This window comes from Salvelinus alpinus, chromosome 15 (genome assembly GCF_045679555.1).
Source record: "Salvelinus alpinus chromosome 15, SLU_Salpinus.1, whole genome shotgun sequence".
NCBI lineage: Eukaryota > Metazoa > Chordata > Actinopteri > Salmoniformes > Salmonidae > Salvelinus > Salvelinus alpinus.
Window position 1 is genome coordinate 56,549,806 of NC_092100.1, and position 20,450 is coordinate 56,570,255.

The 20,450-nt window shown below is 46.2% G+C and overlaps 1 protein-coding gene across 1 annotated transcript in view; it reads left to right on the plus strand.

Moving 5' to 3' along the window:
* The window catches only part of LOC139539359 (filamin-C-like), a 73,539-nt gene that overhangs the window by 44,755 nt on the left and 8,334 nt on the right, over positions 1–20,450 (plus strand). Inside the window, exons 20-33 of the mRNA XM_071342167.1 lie at positions 4,324–4,484; positions 8,632–8,799; positions 8,946–9,066; positions 9,222–9,378; positions 9,446–9,635; positions 9,722–9,990; positions 13,469–13,565; positions 13,845–13,985; positions 14,946–15,074; positions 15,295–15,468; positions 15,808–15,969; positions 16,392–16,595; positions 16,889–17,041; positions 17,294–17,416. Coding sequence (XP_071198268.1) covers positions 4,324–4,484; positions 8,632–8,799; positions 8,946–9,066; positions 9,222–9,378; positions 9,446–9,635; positions 9,722–9,990; positions 13,469–13,565; positions 13,845–13,985; positions 14,946–15,074; positions 15,295–15,468; positions 15,808–15,969; positions 16,392–16,595; positions 16,889–17,041; positions 17,294–17,416 — 2,249 coding nt within the window. The remainder of the gene's footprint in view (positions 1–4,323; positions 4,485–8,631; positions 8,800–8,945; positions 9,067–9,221; positions 9,379–9,445; positions 9,636–9,721; positions 9,991–13,468; positions 13,566–13,844; positions 13,986–14,945; positions 15,075–15,294; positions 15,469–15,807; positions 15,970–16,391; positions 16,596–16,888; positions 17,042–17,293; positions 17,417–20,450) is intronic.

Genomic DNA, 20,450 nt, shown 5'->3' on the forward strand with positions numbered 1-20,450 from the left:
GTGGGTGAAATCCAGAAGTGAGACTGACTGTAGCTCCAATGGCCAAACAGAAGGATCTCCAGACAGCAGAGGTAAACTGAGGACCACGGTCAGAAACAATGTCACTGGGCAATCCGTGGACCCTGAAAACCTCCCTAACAAGGATCTCGGACGCCTCTGTGGCAGATGGAAGCTTGGAGAGAGGGACAAAATGAGCAAACTTGCTGAATCTGTCCACAATGGTCAGAATGACCGTGTTTCCAACAGAAGAGGGCAATCCCGTGACAAAATCCAGGGCCAGATGCGACCAAGGTCGCCGAGGAATAGGTAGGGGGTGAAGAAGCCCAGAGCTGGGCCGATTGGTACTCTTGTTCTGCGCACAAACAGGACATGCGGCAACAAACCTCTGGGTATCTTCTCCCATGGCAGGCCACCAAAATCGTCTGCGCAGTAGCGCCATAGTCCGAGCAACACCAGGGTGACAAGCTATCTTGCAGGCGTGGGACCACTGAAGGACAGCAGAACGGACCGACTCAGGCACGAACAACCGACCGGGTGGACCATTACCGGGGCCGGGCTGCGTCCGAAGGGCCGCCATCACATCCTCCTCAATCCTCCATGTAACGGCTCCCACGACAAGGTTCTGGGGAAGAATCGTCTCAGTCTTGGCCCCACTCTCATCCGTCTTGGAGAACATCCGGGACAAGGCGTCCGCTTTGCCGTTCTTCGACCCAGGTCGGAACGTCAGGGAAAAATTGAAACGTCCAAAAAACAACGCCCACCTGGCCTGACGGGAGTTGAGACGTTTAGCCGATTGCACGTAAGCCAGATTCTTGTGGTCTGTCCAGACCACAAACGGTTGCTCCGCTCCCTCCAACCAGTGACGCCACTCCTCCAAGGCAAGCTTCACAGCGAGAAGCTCCCGGTTACCCACATCGTAGTTTCTCTCAGCTGGTGAAAGACGACAAGAGTAGAAGGCGCAGGGATGGAGTTTACCGTCAGTGGAGCTACGCTGGGACAGGATGGTGCCCACCCCCACATCAGACGCGTCCACCTCAACAACAAACTGACGGGAAGTGTCAGGTTGAGAGAGAATCGGGGCGTTGGTGAATCGGCTCTTCAAGTCCAGAAATGCTCGGTCTGCCTCAGGAGTCCAACAGAAATTCCTGGTACAAGACGTCAAGGCAGTAAGAGGAGCGGCCACCCGGCTGTAATCCCGGATAAACCTCCGATAGAAGTTCGCAAATCCCAGGAATCTCTGGAGCTGCAATCTCGTACCGGGCTGGCCCCAATCCCGAACCGCCCGAACCTTCTCTTGGTCCATCTTGATCTCTCCCCTGGAGATGATGTACCCGAGGAAGGACGTAGTGTGGGCGTGAAAATGACACTTCTCAGCCTTCACGAACAGACGGTTCTCCAATAACCGCTGCAGAACCTGCTTGACATGCTGGACGTGGCTAGAAAGCTCCCTCGAGAAAATGAGGATATCATCCAGATAAACGAACACAAAAATACCAATCATATCTCTCAGCACGTCATTCACCATACTTTGGAACACAGCAGGAGCGTTGGTCAGTCCAAACGGCATCACCTGGTACTCGAAATGTCCCATAGGTGTATTGAACCCAGTCAACCACTCGTCCCCCTCTTTGATCCGAACCAAATGATAAGCATTGCGTAGGTCAAGCTTCGTAAACACCGTAGCACCCTGTAATGAGTCGAACGCAGAGCTCATCAAGGGCAGGGGATACTTGTTTTTGACCGTAATATCATTCAAACCCCGATAATCAATACACGGTCGAAGTGAGCCATCCTTCTTGCTCACAAAAAAGAATCCTGCTCCCAGGGGTGATGACGAGGGGCGAATGAGACCTGCAGCTAGAGACTCCTTGATGTAGGTCTCCAAGGCCTCACGCTCAGGTCGAGAGATACTGTATAATCGTCCCTTGGGAAAGGCAGCTCCAGGGAACAGCTTAATCGCACAGTCATAAGGTCGGTGGGGAGGAAGTGACAGAGCCTTCTGCTTACTGAATACTTCACCCAAATCGTGATATATTTCTGGAACCAGGGACAAATCAGGGGGAGCAGACTCACTGCCCTGACTGGGGACAGCAGGAGAACAGGCAGTCCTAAGGCAGTTAGCATGACACTCAATGCTCCAACTAGTTACCTTACCCGTCACCCAATCAAACGAGGGATTGTGTTCCTTCAGCCAGGGGTAACCAAGAATCAGAGGAACCTGGGGCGAGGACAGAATGAAGAAGGAGATAAACTCTGAATGATTCCCCGACACCAACATCTTAACCGGTTCAGTCCTCATAGTGATCCGTGCCAGACTACTGCCGTTCAGAGTGGTTGCTTCAATGGCTTCCAGCAATTGCTCCTTGGAAAGCCCCAGCTGTTCCACCAAGTCGGCATCAATAAAGCTGCCATCGGCACCTGAATCGATAAAAGCGTTCATCTCTAAGCTCTGATCCTTATTCATAAGGGTCGCATGAAAACGGGGTCTGACAGGATCTTTGAGAGGTTGAAACTGGCTAACAAAAATTCCTCCCAAAACTAGCGAGCCGGGCAGTTTAACGGGCGCTGTGGACAAGCGGAGATGTAATGTCCCGAGCTACCACAGTAGAAACAGCTGTTGGTCTCACGTCTACGTTGGCGCTCCTCCTTAGTTAGCCCGTGTCGCCCCACTTGCATTGGTTCAGAATCTGGTGACAAGACCCCTCCACTAATCCCGTGTGGGGAATAACGATCAATACGTTCTGGTTCACTTACTGAACCGAATGGTAACCGAGTTGCTGATTGATTGGATGGGCCCCACTGCTTCTCCCTCCTTCTCTCTCGGACTCTATTATCTACCCGAATAGATAAAGTGACCAAGCTGTCTAGGTCACTAGGCTCTGGATAGGATATCAGCTCGTCCTTGAGTTGCTCCGACAACCCCTGGTAAAAAGCCGCTTGTAGTGACTCCTCATTCCAACCACTCTCCACAGCCAATGTCCTGAACTCGATCATAAAGTCTGCCACACTGCGAACTCCTTGGCGAAGAGTGAACAAACGTTTAGCTGCGTCCTTACCTCGGACTGGATGGTCAAAAAGCTTTCTCATCTCTCCCGTGAACTCCTGGTATGAAGCCATGCAGGTCCCCTGTCGTTCCCAAACGGCTGAAGCCCATTCCAGAGCTCTTCCACGCAGCAGTTCAATAACAAAGGCTATCCTAGCCTTGTCAGTGGCGTAAGAATGGGGCTGCAGATCAAACACTAACCCACACTGCATAAGAAACGAACGGCATCTTCCCAAATCCCCTTCATATTTATCAGGCGTCGGTACCTTGGGTTCACGGAAGGAAACCGCTCCAGACACGGCAGGTGAGATGGGTGAAACAGGTGGTGAATGAATCGCCGGCAAACTGAGCTGATCCTGGATCTGTGTCAAGCTAGCAGATAAGTTCTGGATTGAACCCGCTATCTCCTGTTGTGCCGTCTTGTGTTGTCCCAATGTCTTCCCCTGCTGGGTAATGGCATAGCAAATGGAGTCCAGGTCCGCTGGGTTCATCCTTGGCCGGATCGTTCTGTCACGTTCTTTCAAAATCGAACCCAGAAGCAGACCAGGACAAGGAGAGTAGGAAGAAGGTGAGTATTTATTTACAAGTGAATGTGAATGGGTAGATATATCCAGGTGGCGTAGCGGGCAGCGGTGGTGAGTTGATGGGAGTAAATAGGTGGATCCAATGGGGTAGCGGAATCCTCCGACGACCAGGCGGGAATGGGGTAAATGATCCGGGTGAGTAATGTTCATGGCTAACGATCCGGCAGGGAATGGATGTCAGGTCCGGGCTTAAGAAGAGGAGAGATGATGATCAGGACCAGGTGTGCAGATAGCTGATGGGATACAGGTGCGGGTAATCAGAACTTCCCCAACTGGCTACATTGCCCGGCAACCAGACAGGGTACGTTCCAGGACGCCGGAAAAAACACTCCAGGACAGAACACAGGCAAAAACCAGACTCAGGAAACGGGATTCGTGACAATAACTCTATAAACTTTCTCCGGGTGGAGATTATAACAGAACATGGCCAAGATGTTCAAATGTTCATAAATGATATGTTCAGTAAATGCTAAAAAGAGACTGCACTCTGCAATCTATGCTCCCATGTGGTTAATTGATGACAATGTTTCGAAACATTTTAGCTAGTTAAGCACATAAGAACACATGGTCACAGGAAAATCAGTCACAAATCCAATGTCTTTCAATTCTTCCAATAATGAGAACGCCTTTCCTATGAAAGCAATGTAATTGATGTGAAATTACCATTTAAAGTTGATCATTGTCTGTGTTCTCTAGGGGTGCTGGTACTGGAGGCCTGGGCATGACCATAGAGGGAGCGTCAGAGGCAAAAATTACCTGTAGAGATAACAAAGATGGCAGCTGCAGCGTAGAGTACGTTACCTTCACACCTGGAGAGTACGACGTCAATATCAACTTCGGAGGACACCCAATTCCAGGTAAAGCCTCATACACATACAAATTCTAGTTTTATTAGTCGTACGTACAGGATACACATGGTATACATCAAGGATGGGCAGCTGATGGGGGTGGGGGCCACAAAACATCTGAACTCATCATGAGGGGCCGTAGTGGCTCGCGGGTCTGTGTACCCACATCCATACCCCCACATACAGTCAAAGCCAGCCATAGCCTGGCTGGCTAAATGACTGCGGAGAGAAAAAAAAAGTTTTAAAGTGAATTTCCTGCAATTCTATACATGTTGTGGAGAGAAGATTTATTTTAATTTATTTTTAATTTCATGCAATTTTGCTATGGGGCGGAGAGAATAATTTGCAGTTTAACAGCTAATTTCCTGCAATTCTATTCATTTTGCCATAAGTTGGAGAGACATGTTTGTAGTTTTGATTGTGATATATTAGTGAGAGTGACTAACAAAATCATTGTTAGATCCCAGTCGGTAATTTTACGATGATTACTAGAAGTTTAGATAGCTGGCTAGACATTGGCTAAATTGAGTGACAGTCAGTGACTGACATAACAATAGAAAATCTGCTGATACACAACCAAATTTCGAAATTTTGTATTCTACTATTCTAACTTTCATACCTGACTGAGTTCCCCCCCCCCAAAAAAAAAATCTCTCTATATATACAGTACACTGAACAAAAATATAAACGCAACATGCAACATTTTAAAATATTTTACTGAGTCACAGTTCATATAAGGAAATCAGACAACTGAAAAAAAGTCATTATGCCCTAATCTATGGATTTCACATGACTGGGAATACAGAATGCATCGGTCACAGATACCAAAAAAAGGTAGGGACGTGGATCAGAAAACCAGTCAGTTTCTCGTGTGACCACCATTTGCTTCATGCAGCACGACACATCTCCTTCACATAGAGTTGATCAGGCTGTTGATTGTGGCCTGTGGAATGCTGTCCCACTCCTCTTCAATGGATGACCGAACTTGCTGGATATTGGTGGGAACTGAAACACGCGGTCGTAAACGTCGATCCAGAGCATCCCTAACATGCTCAATGGGTGACCTGTCTGGTGAGTATGCAGGCGAAGTACTGGGACATTTTCAGCTTCCAGGATTTGTGAAACATGAGGTGATGGCGGCGGATTACGTTGTCCTTAGCTTATACATGCCCATACAATAACCCCACCACCACCATGGGGAACTCTGTTGACAACGTCGACAAGAGCAAAACGGTCTGCCACAGGTCTGCCATTTGCCCGGTACAGTTGAAAACGGGATTCATCCATGAAGAGCACACTCCTCCAGCGTGCCAGTGGCCATGGAAGGTGAGCATTTGCCCACTGAAGTCGGTTATGACGCCGAGCTGCGGTCAGGTAAAAACCCTGGTGAGGACGACGAGCACGCAGATGAACTTCCCTGAGACGGTTTCTGATAGTTTGTGTAGAAATTCTTCGGTTGTGAAATCCCACAGTTTCATCAGCTGTCTCGTGGCTGGTCTCAGACAATCCCACAGGCGAAGAAGCCGGATGTGGAGGTCCTGGGCTGGCAGGGTTACATGTGGTCTGCGGTTGTAAGGCTGGCTGGGCGTACTGCCAAATTCTCTAAAATGACGTTGGAGGCGACTTATGGTAGAGAAATTAACATTAAATTCTCTAGCAACAGCTTTGGCGGACATTTTTGCAGTCAGCATGCCAATTGCACACTCCCTCAAAACTTCAGACATCTATGGCATTGTGTTGTGTGACAAAACTGCACATTTTAAAGTGGCCTTTTACTGTCCCCAGCACAAGGTGCACCTTTGTAATGAGCATGCTGTTTATTCAGCTTCTTGATATGCCACACCTGTCAGGTGGATGGATTATCTTGAGACAAATGCTTCCTAACAGGGATGTAAACAAATTTGTGCACAAAATTTGAGAAAAAATACGCTTTTTGTGAGTATGGAACATTTCTGCGATTCATTTTTTTCAGCTCATGAAACATGGGACCGACACTTTACATGTATACAGTGCATTCGAAAAGTATTCAGAACCCACATTTTGTTACATTACAGCATTATTGTACAATTGATTCAATTGTTTTTTCCTTCATCCATCCTTGCCGCAGAAATGTTTTGGTACCATTCCTCAGATCTGTGCCTCGACACAATCCTGTCTCTGAGCTCTACAGACAATTCCTTTGACCTCATGGCTTGGTTTTTGCTCTGATATGCACTGTCAACTGTGGGACCTTATATAGACAGATGTGTGCCTTTCCAAATCATGTCCAATCAATTGAATTTACCACAGGTGGACCAATCAAGTTGTAGAAACATGATGAATGGAAAGAGGGTGCACCTGAGCTCAGTTTCGAGTCTCATAGCAAAGCATCTGAATACTCATGTAAATAAGCAATTTTTTTTATTTTTTATTGGAAAAATTTGCAAACATTTCTAAAAACCTGTTTCCGCTTAATCATTATGGGGTATTTTGCGTAGATTGCTGAGCATTTTTTTTATTTAATCAATTTTGGATTAAAGCTGAAACCTAACAAAATGTGGAAAAAGTCAAGGGGTCTGAATACTTTCTGAAGGCACTATATATATTTATTTTTTTGTGTGTGTATAGTTATTGAAAATTGATTCGCGGACCTACTGGCGGCTCACGGGCCGCCAGTTGCCCATCCTTGGTTTACACCGGCCAACGAAATGCTTACTTGCAGGTTCCTTCTCGACAATGCAACAACAATAAGATTTAATAACAGATAAGACTCCTAACATAAAGTGAATGGCTCGGTAGAATATAATAAACATTTTAGCATAAGTATAATACAGGGATTAACCTCTCTGGGATATGTGGGACGCCGGCCAACATCCAGTGAAAATGCAGAGCGCCAAATTCAAATAAATTACTATAAAAATTTAACTTTCATGAAATCACACATGCAATACACCAAATTAAAGCTACACTTGTTGTGAATCCAGCCAACATGTCAGATTTCAAAAAGGCTTTATGGCGAAAGCAAACGATGGTATTATCTGAGGACAGCACCCCAGTAAACAAACACAGACAATCCTATTTCAACCCTCCAGGCGCGACACAAAACGCAGAAATAAAGATATAATTCATGCCTTACCTTTGACGAGCTTCTTCTGTTGGCACTCCAATATGTCCCATAAACATCACAAATGGTCCTTTTGTTCGATTAATTCCATAGATATATATCCAGAATGTCCATTTATTTGGTGCGTTTGATCCAGAAAAACACCGGTTCCAACTTGCGCAACGTGACTACAAAATATCTCATAAGTTCCCTGTAAGCTTTGTCCAAACATTTCAAACTACTTTTGTCATACAACTTTAGGTATTTTTTTACGTAAATACTCGATAAAATTTAAGACGGGATGATCTGTGTTCAATATCGGAGGAAAACAAAGTGTAGCTAGCTTTCAGGTCACACGCCTCTAACAAAGAGTACACTTCCCTCGAGCCTCATTCTGAACAGTGCTACTTCTTCATTTCTCAAAGGAAAAACCTCAACCAATTTCTAAAGACTGTTGACATCCAGTGGAAGCGATAGGAACTGCAAGAAGGTCCTTTAGAAATCTGGATTCCCAATGAAAACCTATTAAAAGAGAGTAACCTCAAAAAAATATCTAATTCTGAATGGTTTGTCCTCGGGGTTTTGCCTGCAAAATAAATTCTGTTATACTCACAGACATGATTCAAACAGTTTTAGAAACTTCAGAGTGTTCCCAATCCAAATCTACTAATAATATGCATATCTTAGCTTCTGGGCCTGAGTAGCAGGCAGTTTACGTTGGACACGCTTTTCATCCGGACGTGAAAATGCTGCCACCTATCCCAGAGAAGTTAACAATTGATAGTCCAATAATTAATAGTCCCCACATAAACGCACATACAAACACGTACACTTACACACTGCATGGAGAAGAAGAAGCAGAATCATCACCATAATACAAGTTCCAAGTTTATTTGCTATGCATAATAAATAGTGAAAATCTTACCCCAGCTCTCGCGATAAAAACACCATAAAAACACAATATCCAATACTTCTCAATATCTCTCTCTTCTACTGGCTGCCTCTGATGCCTTCTTCCCTATCATCCTAATAAAAAAGCTGACCATACAGTGTCTCTCCATGTGTCACCTGCAGGCAGTCCGTTCCGCGTGCCAGTGAGGGATGTGGTGGATCCCAGTAAGGTGAAATGTTCAGGCCCAGGTTTGGGTGATGGAGTCCGAGCCCACCTACCTCAGACCTTTACTGTGGACGCTACACAGGCAGGACAGGCAAAAGTGGAGGTCAGTCTCACAGGACCATCAGGTAAGAGGAACTCTACATACTTTACTTTACTCACACATGCACACGCTCAAGCATAAAAAACACCCATAAACACACACACACACACATGAATGTTTACATATAGTGACTTAATTGAATGTAGCTAATCTGTCCTCTTTTCCTCATAGGTTCAGAGCCTGTTGCTGTAAAAAATAACAGTGATGGTACACATACAGTCAACTACACTCCAGTTCATGATGGCCCTTACACTGTGTCAGTTAAATATGGAGACCAGGAGGTTCCTCGCAGGTGAGACAGACTGGACAAAACTCGATTTACCAGAAACCCTTACTGTAATATCCTCATTTACTTTTCTGTAGGCATTTCATATATTTTCAATAGGGTCATGAAATATATATATATATTTTTTTGCTCTCTCTCTCTCTCTCTCTCTCCATCCACAGTCCATTCAAGGTGAGATCTCAGCCTGGTCATGATGCCAGTAAGGTTTGTGCAAGCGGTCCAGGTCTGGACAAGTCAGGTGTGCCCGCCAGCCTGCCAGTGGAGTTCACCATTGATGCCCGTGACGCAGGAGATGGACTGCTCACTGTACAAATACTGGTGGGTAACCCCCCCCCCCCCCCCCCGCACACCCCACACACAATAATAACATCCTCCTCCCCTGTAGGACTCAGAAGGCAAGCCAAAGAAGGCTACCATATATGATAACAGAGATGGGACCTACACAGTGTCCTACGTACCAGACTCCACCGGCCCTTACACCATCATGATCAAGTATGGAGGCGATGAGATCCCCTACTCTCCCTACCACATCTTAGCCCTGCCCACTGGAGACGCCAGCAAGTGTCTGCTCACTGGTACACCTCTCATTTTCCCGTCTCTTCTATTTTATCTTCTCTTTTCTTTTCAATAGTCTGACAATTTTCTCTTTCCTTATTCCCAGTGTCCATCGGAGGACATGCCCTGGCATCAGGTCTGACTAAGATGCAGTTGCACGAGGAGGCCATCGTCTCTGTGGACGCAAAGGCTGCTGGGAAGGGCAAGGTGACCTGCTCGGTCACGACCCCAGAGGGGGTGGAGCTAGACATGAATGTGCAGGAGAACCGTGATGGAACCTTCGACATCTACTACACCACTCCAGAACCCGGAAAATATGTAATCACCATCCGCTTCGGAGGACAGCACATACCCAAGAGCCCCTTCCATGTTACGGTTGAGTACATATTAGTAATATAGATTTGTGTATTAATTAATATATATACACACTACTATTAAAAAGTTTGGGGTCACTTAGATTTGAAAAGAAAAGCTCATTTTTTGTCCATTAAAATAACATTAAATTGATCAGATATACAGTGTAGACATTGTTAATGTTGTAATTGACTATTGTAGCTGGAAACGGCTGATTTTTTATGGAATATCTACATAGGCGTACAGAGGCCCATTATCAGCAACCATCACTCCTGTGTTCCAATGGCACGTTGTGTTAGCTAATCCTAGTTTATCATTTTAAAAGGCGAATTGATCATTAGAAAAACCTTTTGCAATTATGTTAGCACAGCTGAAAAATGTTGTACTGATTAAAGAAGCATTTAAACTGGCTTTATTTAGACTAGTTGAGTATCTGGAGCATCAGCATTTGTGGGTTCGATTACAGGCTCAAAATGGCCAGAAACAAATAACTTTCTTCTGAAACTTGTCAGTATATTCTTGTTCTGAGAAATTAAGGCTTGCTCAGTCGTTTAAAGGGGCCTCCCACTCCAATTTTTATTCAGGTTAGAGCCAGTTTGCGCTGTTCTGTGAAGGGAGTAGTACACAGCGTACATTTCTCAGAACAAGAATAGACTGACAAGTTTCAGAAGAAACGTCTGTGTCTTTTGCAGACGTTTTTACGCAGAGCAACTTACATTCATCTTATTAAGATACTGTAGCTAGTTGGGACAACCACATATCACAGTCATAGTAAGCGAGTGCGACGGAGGGTGCTGTGGGATTATTTAAGATACTCTTTCAAGAGGTAGGGTTTCAGATGTTTTCAGAATATGGATAGGGCCTCTGCTGTCCTAGCTTCAGGGGGAAGCTGGTTCCACCATTGGGGTGCCAGGACAGAGAAGAGCTTGGACTGGGAAGAGCGGGAGCTGCCCTCCCATAGTGATTGGAGGTCCAAAAGACCAGAGGTGGCAGAAAGGAGTGCTTGGATTTGGGTGTAGGGTTTGAGCATAGTCTGAAGGGTAGGGAGCGGCAGTTCCTCTTGCTGCTCAGTAGGTAAGTACCATGCTCTTGTAGTGGATTCGAGCTTCGACTGGAAGCCAGTGGAGTGTTCGAAGGAGTAAGGTGACATGGGAGAACTTGGGAAAGTTGAACACCAAGGTTGGCTGCAGCGTTCTGGATTAGTTGCAGGGGTTTGATGGCACAAGCGGGAGCCCAGACAACATCGAGTTGCAGTAGTCCAGATGGGAGATGACAAGTGCCTGGACTAGGACCTGCACCACTTCATGTGTGAGGTAGGGTCGTACTCTACGGATGTTGTAGAGCATAAACCTGCAGGAGCGAGTAACTGCTTTTATGTTGACAGAGAACGACAGGATGTTGTCCTGGGTCACGGCAAAGGATTTGCACTCTGGGAGGGGGACACTGTGGAGTTGTCAACCATGATGGAGAGGTCTTGGAGCGGGCAGGCCTTCCCCGGAAAGAAGAGCAGCTTCGTCTTGTCGAGGTTGAGCTTGAGGTGGTGGGCCGACATCCAAGCTGATATATCTGCCAGGCACGCAGAGATGCGTGTCGCCACCTGAGTGTCAGAAGGGGGGAAGAAGAAAAGTAGTTGAGTGTCATCCGCATAGCAATGTTAGGAGAGACTATGTGAGGATATGACGGAGCTGAGTGACTTGGTGTATAGAGAGAAGAGGCCGAGCCCTGGGGGACAAGTACGTGGTGCAGACACAGATCTGTGTGAGTGGGACCAGTGGACTCAATAGGCTGAGTGGATGAGGAGCGGATGTTGTAAACCTTCTTTTCAAAGTGGTTGACAGTCTGTGGAGATGGAGTGACGGGCAGGAGGTGGAGAATTAAGGAGGGATGAGAAGGTGGAAAAGAGTTTCCTAGGGTTAGAGGCAGAAGCTTGAAATTTAGAGTAGAAAGTGGCTTTAACAGTGGATACAGAGGAAGAGAAGGTAGATAGGAGGGGTGGAGGGATGATAGATCCTCCGGAATTTTAGTTTTCCTCCAATTTTGTTCAGCTGCCCACATGCTGTTTCGTAAGCGTGCAATGAGTCACTCAGCCACGGAGCAGGAGGGGAGGGCCAAGCCGGCTGGTAAGAAAGGGGACAGTACGAGTCATGGGATGAGAAAAAGGGAGGAGAGTAGGGTTGAAGAGCAGAATCAGGAGACAGGAGGGAGAAGAATTTAGCAGAAGGGAGAGATAATAGGATAAAAGAGGAGAGAGTAGTGGGAGAGAGATAGAGCGAAGATTGCGATGGCAAAGGACCATCTGGCTAGGGCCTGAGTGGCTAGGTTTGGAGGAGAGGAAGACAGAAAAGGAAACACGGTCGTGATCAGAGAGCTGGAGCGGGGTTGCAGTGAGATTAGTAGGCAAACAGCCTTTAGTAAAAATGAGGTTGAGGTCAAAGGTTGAGGTCAAAAGAGGCAATAAGGGGAAAGAGAGAGTTGGAAAGAAATGAATCGAAGGCAGACGTCGGAAGGTTGAAGTCACCAAGTACGAAGAGCGGTGAGCCATCGTCAGGAAATTAGCTTATCATGGTGTCAAGCTCATTGAGGAACTCTCTAAGGGCACCTGGTTGGCGATAGATGACAACAATGTTAAGCTTGAGGTGACAAGTGACAGTGACAGCATGGAATTCAAATGAGGGGATGGACAGATGAGGGGGAGAAAAATCAAAAATATCCACTTAGGAGAAATGAGTAGCCATGTGTCACCACCGCGACGACCAGATGCTCCCGGACTATGAAATAAAACATAATCAGATGAAGAGAGAGCAGCTAGAGTAGAAGTGTTGTCTGGGGTGATCTATGTCTCCATCAGTGCCAAAAAGTCAAGGGACTGAAGCGCAGCATAGACTGAGATGAACTCGGGCGTTCTTGACTGCAGATCGGCAGTTCCAAACGCTACCAGAGACCAGGAATTCCACATGGGTTGTGCGCACAGGGTACACTAAATTAGAAGGGTTGCAGCCAAGGAGTGGGGAGCGTCTGTATAGCCTACAGGGAGAGGAGCGAACTGGGATAGAAAACAGACACATAGTTGCCAAACCTACAAAATAGCAAAAATGTGATCTTCTGAAAATAACTAAGTAAGATACTCTTTTTTTTACATTTATATTTTAGTCATTTAGCAGACTAAAGCAGACTTACAGTTAGTGCATTTATCTTAAGTAGCTAGGTGGGGCAACCAAATATCACAGGAATAGAAATACATTTTTCCTGAATCAGAGACACAAATTGGGGGGAGGGGGGGTCTGTTGAGAGAGTGGTTTGGAACATTCTGGGGGACAATACTAACATTGGGTAATACGTTACTTAATGCTTTATAACTTGTTGTTATCATGTATGAATCTTTATAATCTCTTTAACAACATTTTAACTGACTCAAAAAGGCTGCATTAAAGTAACATTTTTACTTTGTATAGACATAGCTTGCTATAGTTACTCGTACATGTATCATGTGCCCTTTTAGGCAACAAAGGAGCCCATTGTCCTTAGTGACGGCATGGATCAGTTCCGCCCTCTCAACCTGGTCATCCCGTTCACTGTACAGCAGGGACCGATCACAGGTACAGGGACTTTTCTGGTACCTTTCCCAAATTTCCCAGGTTTTCCCCCGAAACCCCAGTTAAAGGATTCCCTCTCTGCTTATGCAAGGATGCAAAGATTCCTTCCTGATTCCAGGAACTCTCCTATCAGGATTTTGGGGAAACCTTGGAAATTTAGGAAACTTTACAGAATGTTGTAATCCTAACAGATACTCATTGACACATAAAACAGTACACCGGTACCTGTAGATACTCTCACTGTTTCTGACACAATGACATTTCCTTTCCTGGAATTTCCAGGTGAGGTGCGTATGCCCTCCGGTAAGACGGCCCGGCCCTACATAATAAACAACAATGATGGGACCATCACAGTTAAATTCGACCCTACTGAGAAGGGTCTGCACGAGATGGACATCAAGTATGAAGGAAATCACATCCCAGGTACAGTACGCTTCTGTCTGTCAAAACCAGAGGAGAAAACACCTTGTGTTAGCCTGTCTTCAAACTAAACCCAGACTCAATTTAAGTAGTTATGCTCAATTAAGATTCTTATGTTTATATTTCAACAACAAAAAATCCAGCTCATGTAACGATGTGCGCTGAGAGCCGGGAAGCAAGTTCAAGGAGTGAGTGTCTTAATAAATAACGCCTGGGGAATGAACAGCCTGGTGACCTAGAGGCCAGAGAGGTAGCACATGTGACAGTACCCCCTCCCCGACGCGTGGCTCCAGCCGAGGCATGAGAGCCTGATGAGCCGGTAGAAGCAGGGGAGCCTGGCTATCTGGCAAAAGCATGAAAGCCAGACGAGCCGGCTGAGGCAGGGGAGCCTGGTGATCCGGCTGAGGCATGAGAGCCTGACGAACCGACGGAGGCAGGGTAGCCTGGAGGCATGAGAGCCTGTAGCGGCTCCCGGACCCGAGGTCATTCCCACCAAAAAAAAAAAAACTAAAGAACACTCCCTGATGCTTCCCTTAGGTGAGGCGTTATTCTGTAACAATGTGCACTGAGAGTCGGGAAGCAAGTTCAGGGAGTGTTTTAATAAATAAACACAACATAATGCAAAAATAAGAAACACGAACAACGCACAGAACTGACACAGGAACAGAAACAATAACGCCTGGGGAAGGTACGAAAGGGAGTGACATATATAGGGAAGGTAATCAGGGAAGTGATGGGAGTCCAGGTGAGTCTGATTATGCGCAGGTGCACGTAACGATGGTGACAGGTGTGCGCCATAACGAGCAGCCTGGTGACCTAGAGGCCAGAGAGGGAGCACACGTGACAGCTCGGGTGTTTAAACAGGCATATTTATGTAAATTAATGTTAAATGAACATTGTTGAACATTGAACAAACTTTTTTCTGATGGTCCATTCCCTCCATTATCTCTCTCCCCCTCACAGGAAGCGCCCTCCAGTTCTATGTGGATGCTATGAACAGTGGTCTGGTGACAGCATATGGCCCTGGTCTCTGTCACGGGACCATCAACAAACCTGTCACTTTCATCGTGATCACCAAGAACGCTGGAGAAGGTACTTCTTCTGACTATTTTTCTTATTTAAACCAATACTTTTGAAACACAGTTTTATTGACTTGTATCCCCCCCCCCCCCTCCCCCCCCCCCTCTGTCCACAATGATGGGAAAACATTTCTCCATCTAATCCTATGTAGACAGTTGAGTAAAACCCCATCTCCCGCTCTCTCTCTCTCTCTCTCTCTCTCTCCCCTTCCCCTCTCCTACCCCCCCTACAGGTGGTCTGTCCCTAGCGGTGGAGGGTCCTTCTAAGGCAGAGATCACCTGTAAAGACAATAAGGATGGAACCTGTACTGTATCCTACCTGCCCACCTCACCAGGAGACTACAAGATCATTGTCAAGTTTGACAACAAACACATAGCCGGCAGCCCCTTCACTGCTAAAATCACTGGTGAGTGGGTCTGGACCAGAACGCTCAGGGGTGCACCCACATACAGCCACAATGCCACTCATACTTTTGCCGTGAAATCACTGGTATATTGATCAATCATATGTGTGGTAGGGCTCTAAGTAAAATGGTATTTGGGATGGTTAGTAAAGGGTTAGCAAATGATTTGTAAGTGTAAGTAAAAGGTCAGTCGTGAGTGAATGTTCGTAATTGTTTGTGCATGTTAGTAACTGTTAGTTAATGGTTAGTAAATGGTTACTAAATGGTTAATACATGTTATTATGTAGTTAGTAAATGTTAATAAGTGGTTTGTCAATCCATTTTCCATTTCTCTCCATCAAGGTGATGACTCTATCAGGACGTCGCAGCTCAACGTGGGGACAGCAGCAGACTTGTCACTGAAGATCACAGAGTCTGACCTGAGTCTGCTGGCGACTAGTATCAGAGCTCCATCAGGCAACGAAGAGCCGTGTTTGCTCAAGAGACTGCCCAGCAGACACATAGGTGAGACACTACCCACTAGTCTGGCCTGAGCCAGTGACTTTCAATAACATGGCTCTGGTGGGTAGAATAAATGGTTTAGTTTCCTTACTCTGAAGCAAAGTAACCTTTCTCTCCGTGTGAACCATCAGTCTTGGGACTCACGACAGACAGACAGACAGACAGACAGACAGACAGACAGACAGACAGACAGACAGACAGACAGACAGACAGACAGACAGACAGACAGACAGACAGACAGACAGACAGACAGACAGACAGACAGACAGACAGACAGACAGACAGACAGAGAGCACTGAGTTCAACTTTCTTGAAGCATAAGACGATGACAGCACTGTCAGAATTTGTGAATCCTTTAACTAATCCCTGTTTAAATATTCTGTTCAAATATCTACTTACACACTCCTCCATCTCTCCATCTGCAGGTATCTCCTTCACCCCTAAGGAGGCGGGAGAGCACGAGGTGAGCGTGAAGAAGAACGGTAAGCACGTGACCAACAGCCCTTTCAAGATCCAGGTTGGCCAGTCGGAGATTGGCGAGGCCAGTAGGGTCAAGGCCTTTGGTAAAGGACTGGTGGAGGCACACACCTTCGATATGGCTGAGTTCTTTGTGGACACTAGGAATGCAGGTGAGGCATGTTAGACATATTAAAGGAAAGATTCACCCATTTTGAATGTTGTATAGTTTTTGTGCATCTCTGAGCGATGTTCTATCGATTCCCAGAGTCATTTCAAGTGTTCATGTGTGTCTGAGCTATTCGCCGTTCAAGCAGGCAGAAATACAGCCGGTATGATGAGTTTTGCATCAACTTTCAAAATGGGTGTATCTTTCCTTTAAGCTAATCTAACGCATATCTGCTAAAGTTCATAGACAGATACAATGCTCTCTCCATTGCCTTACATCTTTAGCTCTTTTTCTTAGGTTATGGTGGTCTGGGGTTGTCGATCGAGGGTCCGAGTAAAGTGGATATTAACTGTGAGGTTGTGGAGGATGGGACGAGCAGAGTCAGTTACTGCCCCACAGAGCCAGGCAACCACATCATCAACATCAAGTTCTCTGACAAGCACATCCCAGGTTAGTGTTTCTTTGTCTTACTTCAGTTTTGTAAATGTTATCAAAATGTGTAAAATCCGTAAATTAACTTGGTTTAGGTGAGATTGCGTTTCGTTATCGAACAACATTGTCAGTCACTGTTACCTGTGTTTTTTTTCTGCGCCAATTCCGGTTTCGGACCTCTCATTGGCTAATACACTTCTCCCTGACCTCACTAATGGCCTGTTGCTGGTACTCTCTTGCCTCTGATTGGCTGATGCTCTGCCCCTACAGGAAGTCCTTTCACAGTGAAGGTGACAGGAGAAGGAAGGATGAAGGAGAGCATCACCAGGAAGAGAACTGCTCCCACCATCGCTTCTGTTGGCAGCGCCTGTGGCCTCAACCTCAAAATCCCTGGTGAGCACAGCCTAACAACAGCTGGTGCGCGATATCTAATGTCAAGGAAGTCTCAGGTTTTTGCTTGCCTGAATTACAATACCTCATGATAAGCTGCAGACCATACTATTTACCAAGAGTTTTCATCTATATGTTTTGTAGCGGTCCATTTACCACCACAAACCGATGCTGGCACTAAGACCGCACTCAACGACCTGTATAGGGCCATAAGCAAACAAGAAAATGCACATTCAGAGGCAGTGTTTGTCATGGCCAGTGATTTTAATGCAGGAAAACTGAAATCCGTTTACCTAATTTTTACCAGCATGTCACCCGTACAACGAGAGGTGACAAAACTCTAGATTACCTTTACTCCACACACAGAAACCATAATCAGACCATAACTCTATTCTCCTTCTTCCTGCTTACAAGCAAAAACTCAAACAGGAAGTACCAGTGACGCTCAATACGGAAGTGGTCCAATGAATCGGATGCTAAACTACGGGACTGTTTCGCTGGCACAGATTTTAATATCTTCCAGGATTCAACCGATAACATTGAGGAGTTTACCACATCAATAACTGGCTTCATTAATAAGTGCATTGACGACATCGTCCCCAGAGTGACTGTACAGTACGTACATACCCGAACCAGAAGCCATGGATTACAGGTAAAAACTCAAATAGATGCAAAAATACTGAATAATTCCACTGGAGTACGATATTTACACAAGTTCTTGTCCATCTGATTACTGTATAATAAGCTAGAGCTAAAGGCTAGAGTTGCCGCTTTCAAGAAGCGGGACCCTAATACGGACGCTTATAAGTAATCCCGCAATGACCTCCAATGAGCCTCCGAAGATCGAATCCTACTACGCCGGCTCTGATGCTCGACTGATGTGGCAGGGCTTGCAAACTATCACGGATTTCAAAAGGAAACTGAGCCGTGAGTTGCCCAGTGACACAAGCCTACCAGATGAGCTAAATGCCTTCTATGCTCGCTTCGAGGCAAACAACACTGAGCCATGCATGAGAGCACCAACTGTTCCAGACAACTGTGTGATCTCTCTCTCCGTATGTGAGTAACACATTTAAACAGGTTGGCATTCGCAAGGCCGCGGGGACAGATGGAATACCAGGCCACATACTTAGAGCATGCACTTGAAAGGGTCTTCACTGACATTTTCAACTTATCCCTGACTGGGTCTGTAATACCATAGTCCCAGTGCCATAGTCCCCACCAAGGACACAAAGGTAACCTGCCTAAATGAATATCACCCTGTAACACTCACATCTATTGCCATGAAATATAAGAATGCTGTTAATTGACTACAGCTCAGCATTAAGCACCATAGTCCCCTCCAACCCATTCATCACCAAGCTCAGGACCCTAGGACTGAACACCTCCCTCTGCAACTGGATCCTGGACTTCCTGATGGGCCGCCCCCTAGGCGGTGAGGGTAAGCAACAACACATCCGCCACGCTGACCATCAACAGGGGGGTCTCTCAGGGGTGTATGCTTAGTCCCTCCTGTACTCCCTGTTCACCAACGACTGCGTGGCCATGCACGACTCCAATACCATCATCAAGTTTGCTGATGATACGCCGGTGGTATGACTGATCATCAACGACGATGAGGTAGCCTACAGGGAGGAAGTCAGAGACCTGGCAGTGGTGCCAGAACAACAAGTTATCACTCAACGTTAGCAAGACAAAGGAGCTGATCATGGACTACAGGAAACGGAGGAGCAAGCACGCCCCCATCCACATCGATGGGGCTGTAGTGGAGTGGTTCGAGAGCTTCAAGTTTCTCGGTGTCCAAATCACTAAGGAATTAACATGATCCACACACACCCACACAGTTGTGAAGAGGGCACGACAGCGCCTCTTCCCCCTCAGCAGGCTGAAAAGTTTGGGCATGGGCCCTCAGATCCTCAAAAAGTTCTACAGCTGCACCATTTAGAGCATATTGACTGGCTGCATCACTACTTGGTACTGCAACTGCTACAGAGGGTGGTGAGTATGGCCATTGCATCACTGGGTCCAAGCTCCCTGCCATCTAGGACCTCCATACCAGGTGGTGTCAGAGGCAGGCCCAAAGAATTGTCAAAGACTCCAGCCACCCAAGCCATAGACTGTTCTCTCTGCTACCGCACGGAAAATGGTACCAGTGCATCAAGTCTGGAACCAACAGGACCTTGAACAGCTTTTACCACCAAGCCATAAGACTGCTAAACAAACAAGACTGCAAAATAGCTAATCAAATGGCTATCCGCTGCTGCTACTGTCTATTATCTATCCTATTTCCTAGTCACTTTAACCCACCTACAGTGCATTCGGAAATTATTCAGACCCCTTAACTTTTTCCACATTTTGTTATGCTACAGCCTTATTCTAAAATTGATAAAATTGTGTTTTTCCTCATCACTCTACACACAATACCCCATAATGTCAAAGCAAAAACAGGTTTTTGTGATTTTTGCAAATGTATAAAAAATACAAATTTACATAAGTATTCAGACCCTTTACTCAGTACTTTGTTGAAGCACCTTTGTCAGTGATTACAGCTTGGCACACCTGTATTTTGGGAGTTTCTCCCATTCTTCTCTGCAGATCCTCTCAAGCTCTGTCAGGTTGGATGCGGAGCGTCGCTGCACAGCTATTTTCAGGTCTCTCCAGAGATGTTCGATCGGGTTCAAGTCCGTGCTCTGGCTGGGCCACTCAAGGACATTCAGAGACTTGTCCCGAAGCCACTCCTGCTTTGTCTTGGCTGTGTACTTAGGGTCGTTGTCCTGCAGAAATGGGAACCTTCACCCCAGTCTGAGGTCCTGAGCACCCTGGAGCAGGTTTTCATCAAGGATCTCTCTGTACTTTTCTCCATTCATCTTTCCCTCAATCCTGACTAGTCTCCCAGTCCCTGCTCCTGAAAAACATCCCCACAGCATGATGCTGCCACCACCATGCTTCACCGTAGGGATGGTGCCAGGTTTCCTCCAGACGTGACGCTTGGCATTCAGGCCAAAGAATTCAATCTTGGTTTCATCAGACCAGAGAA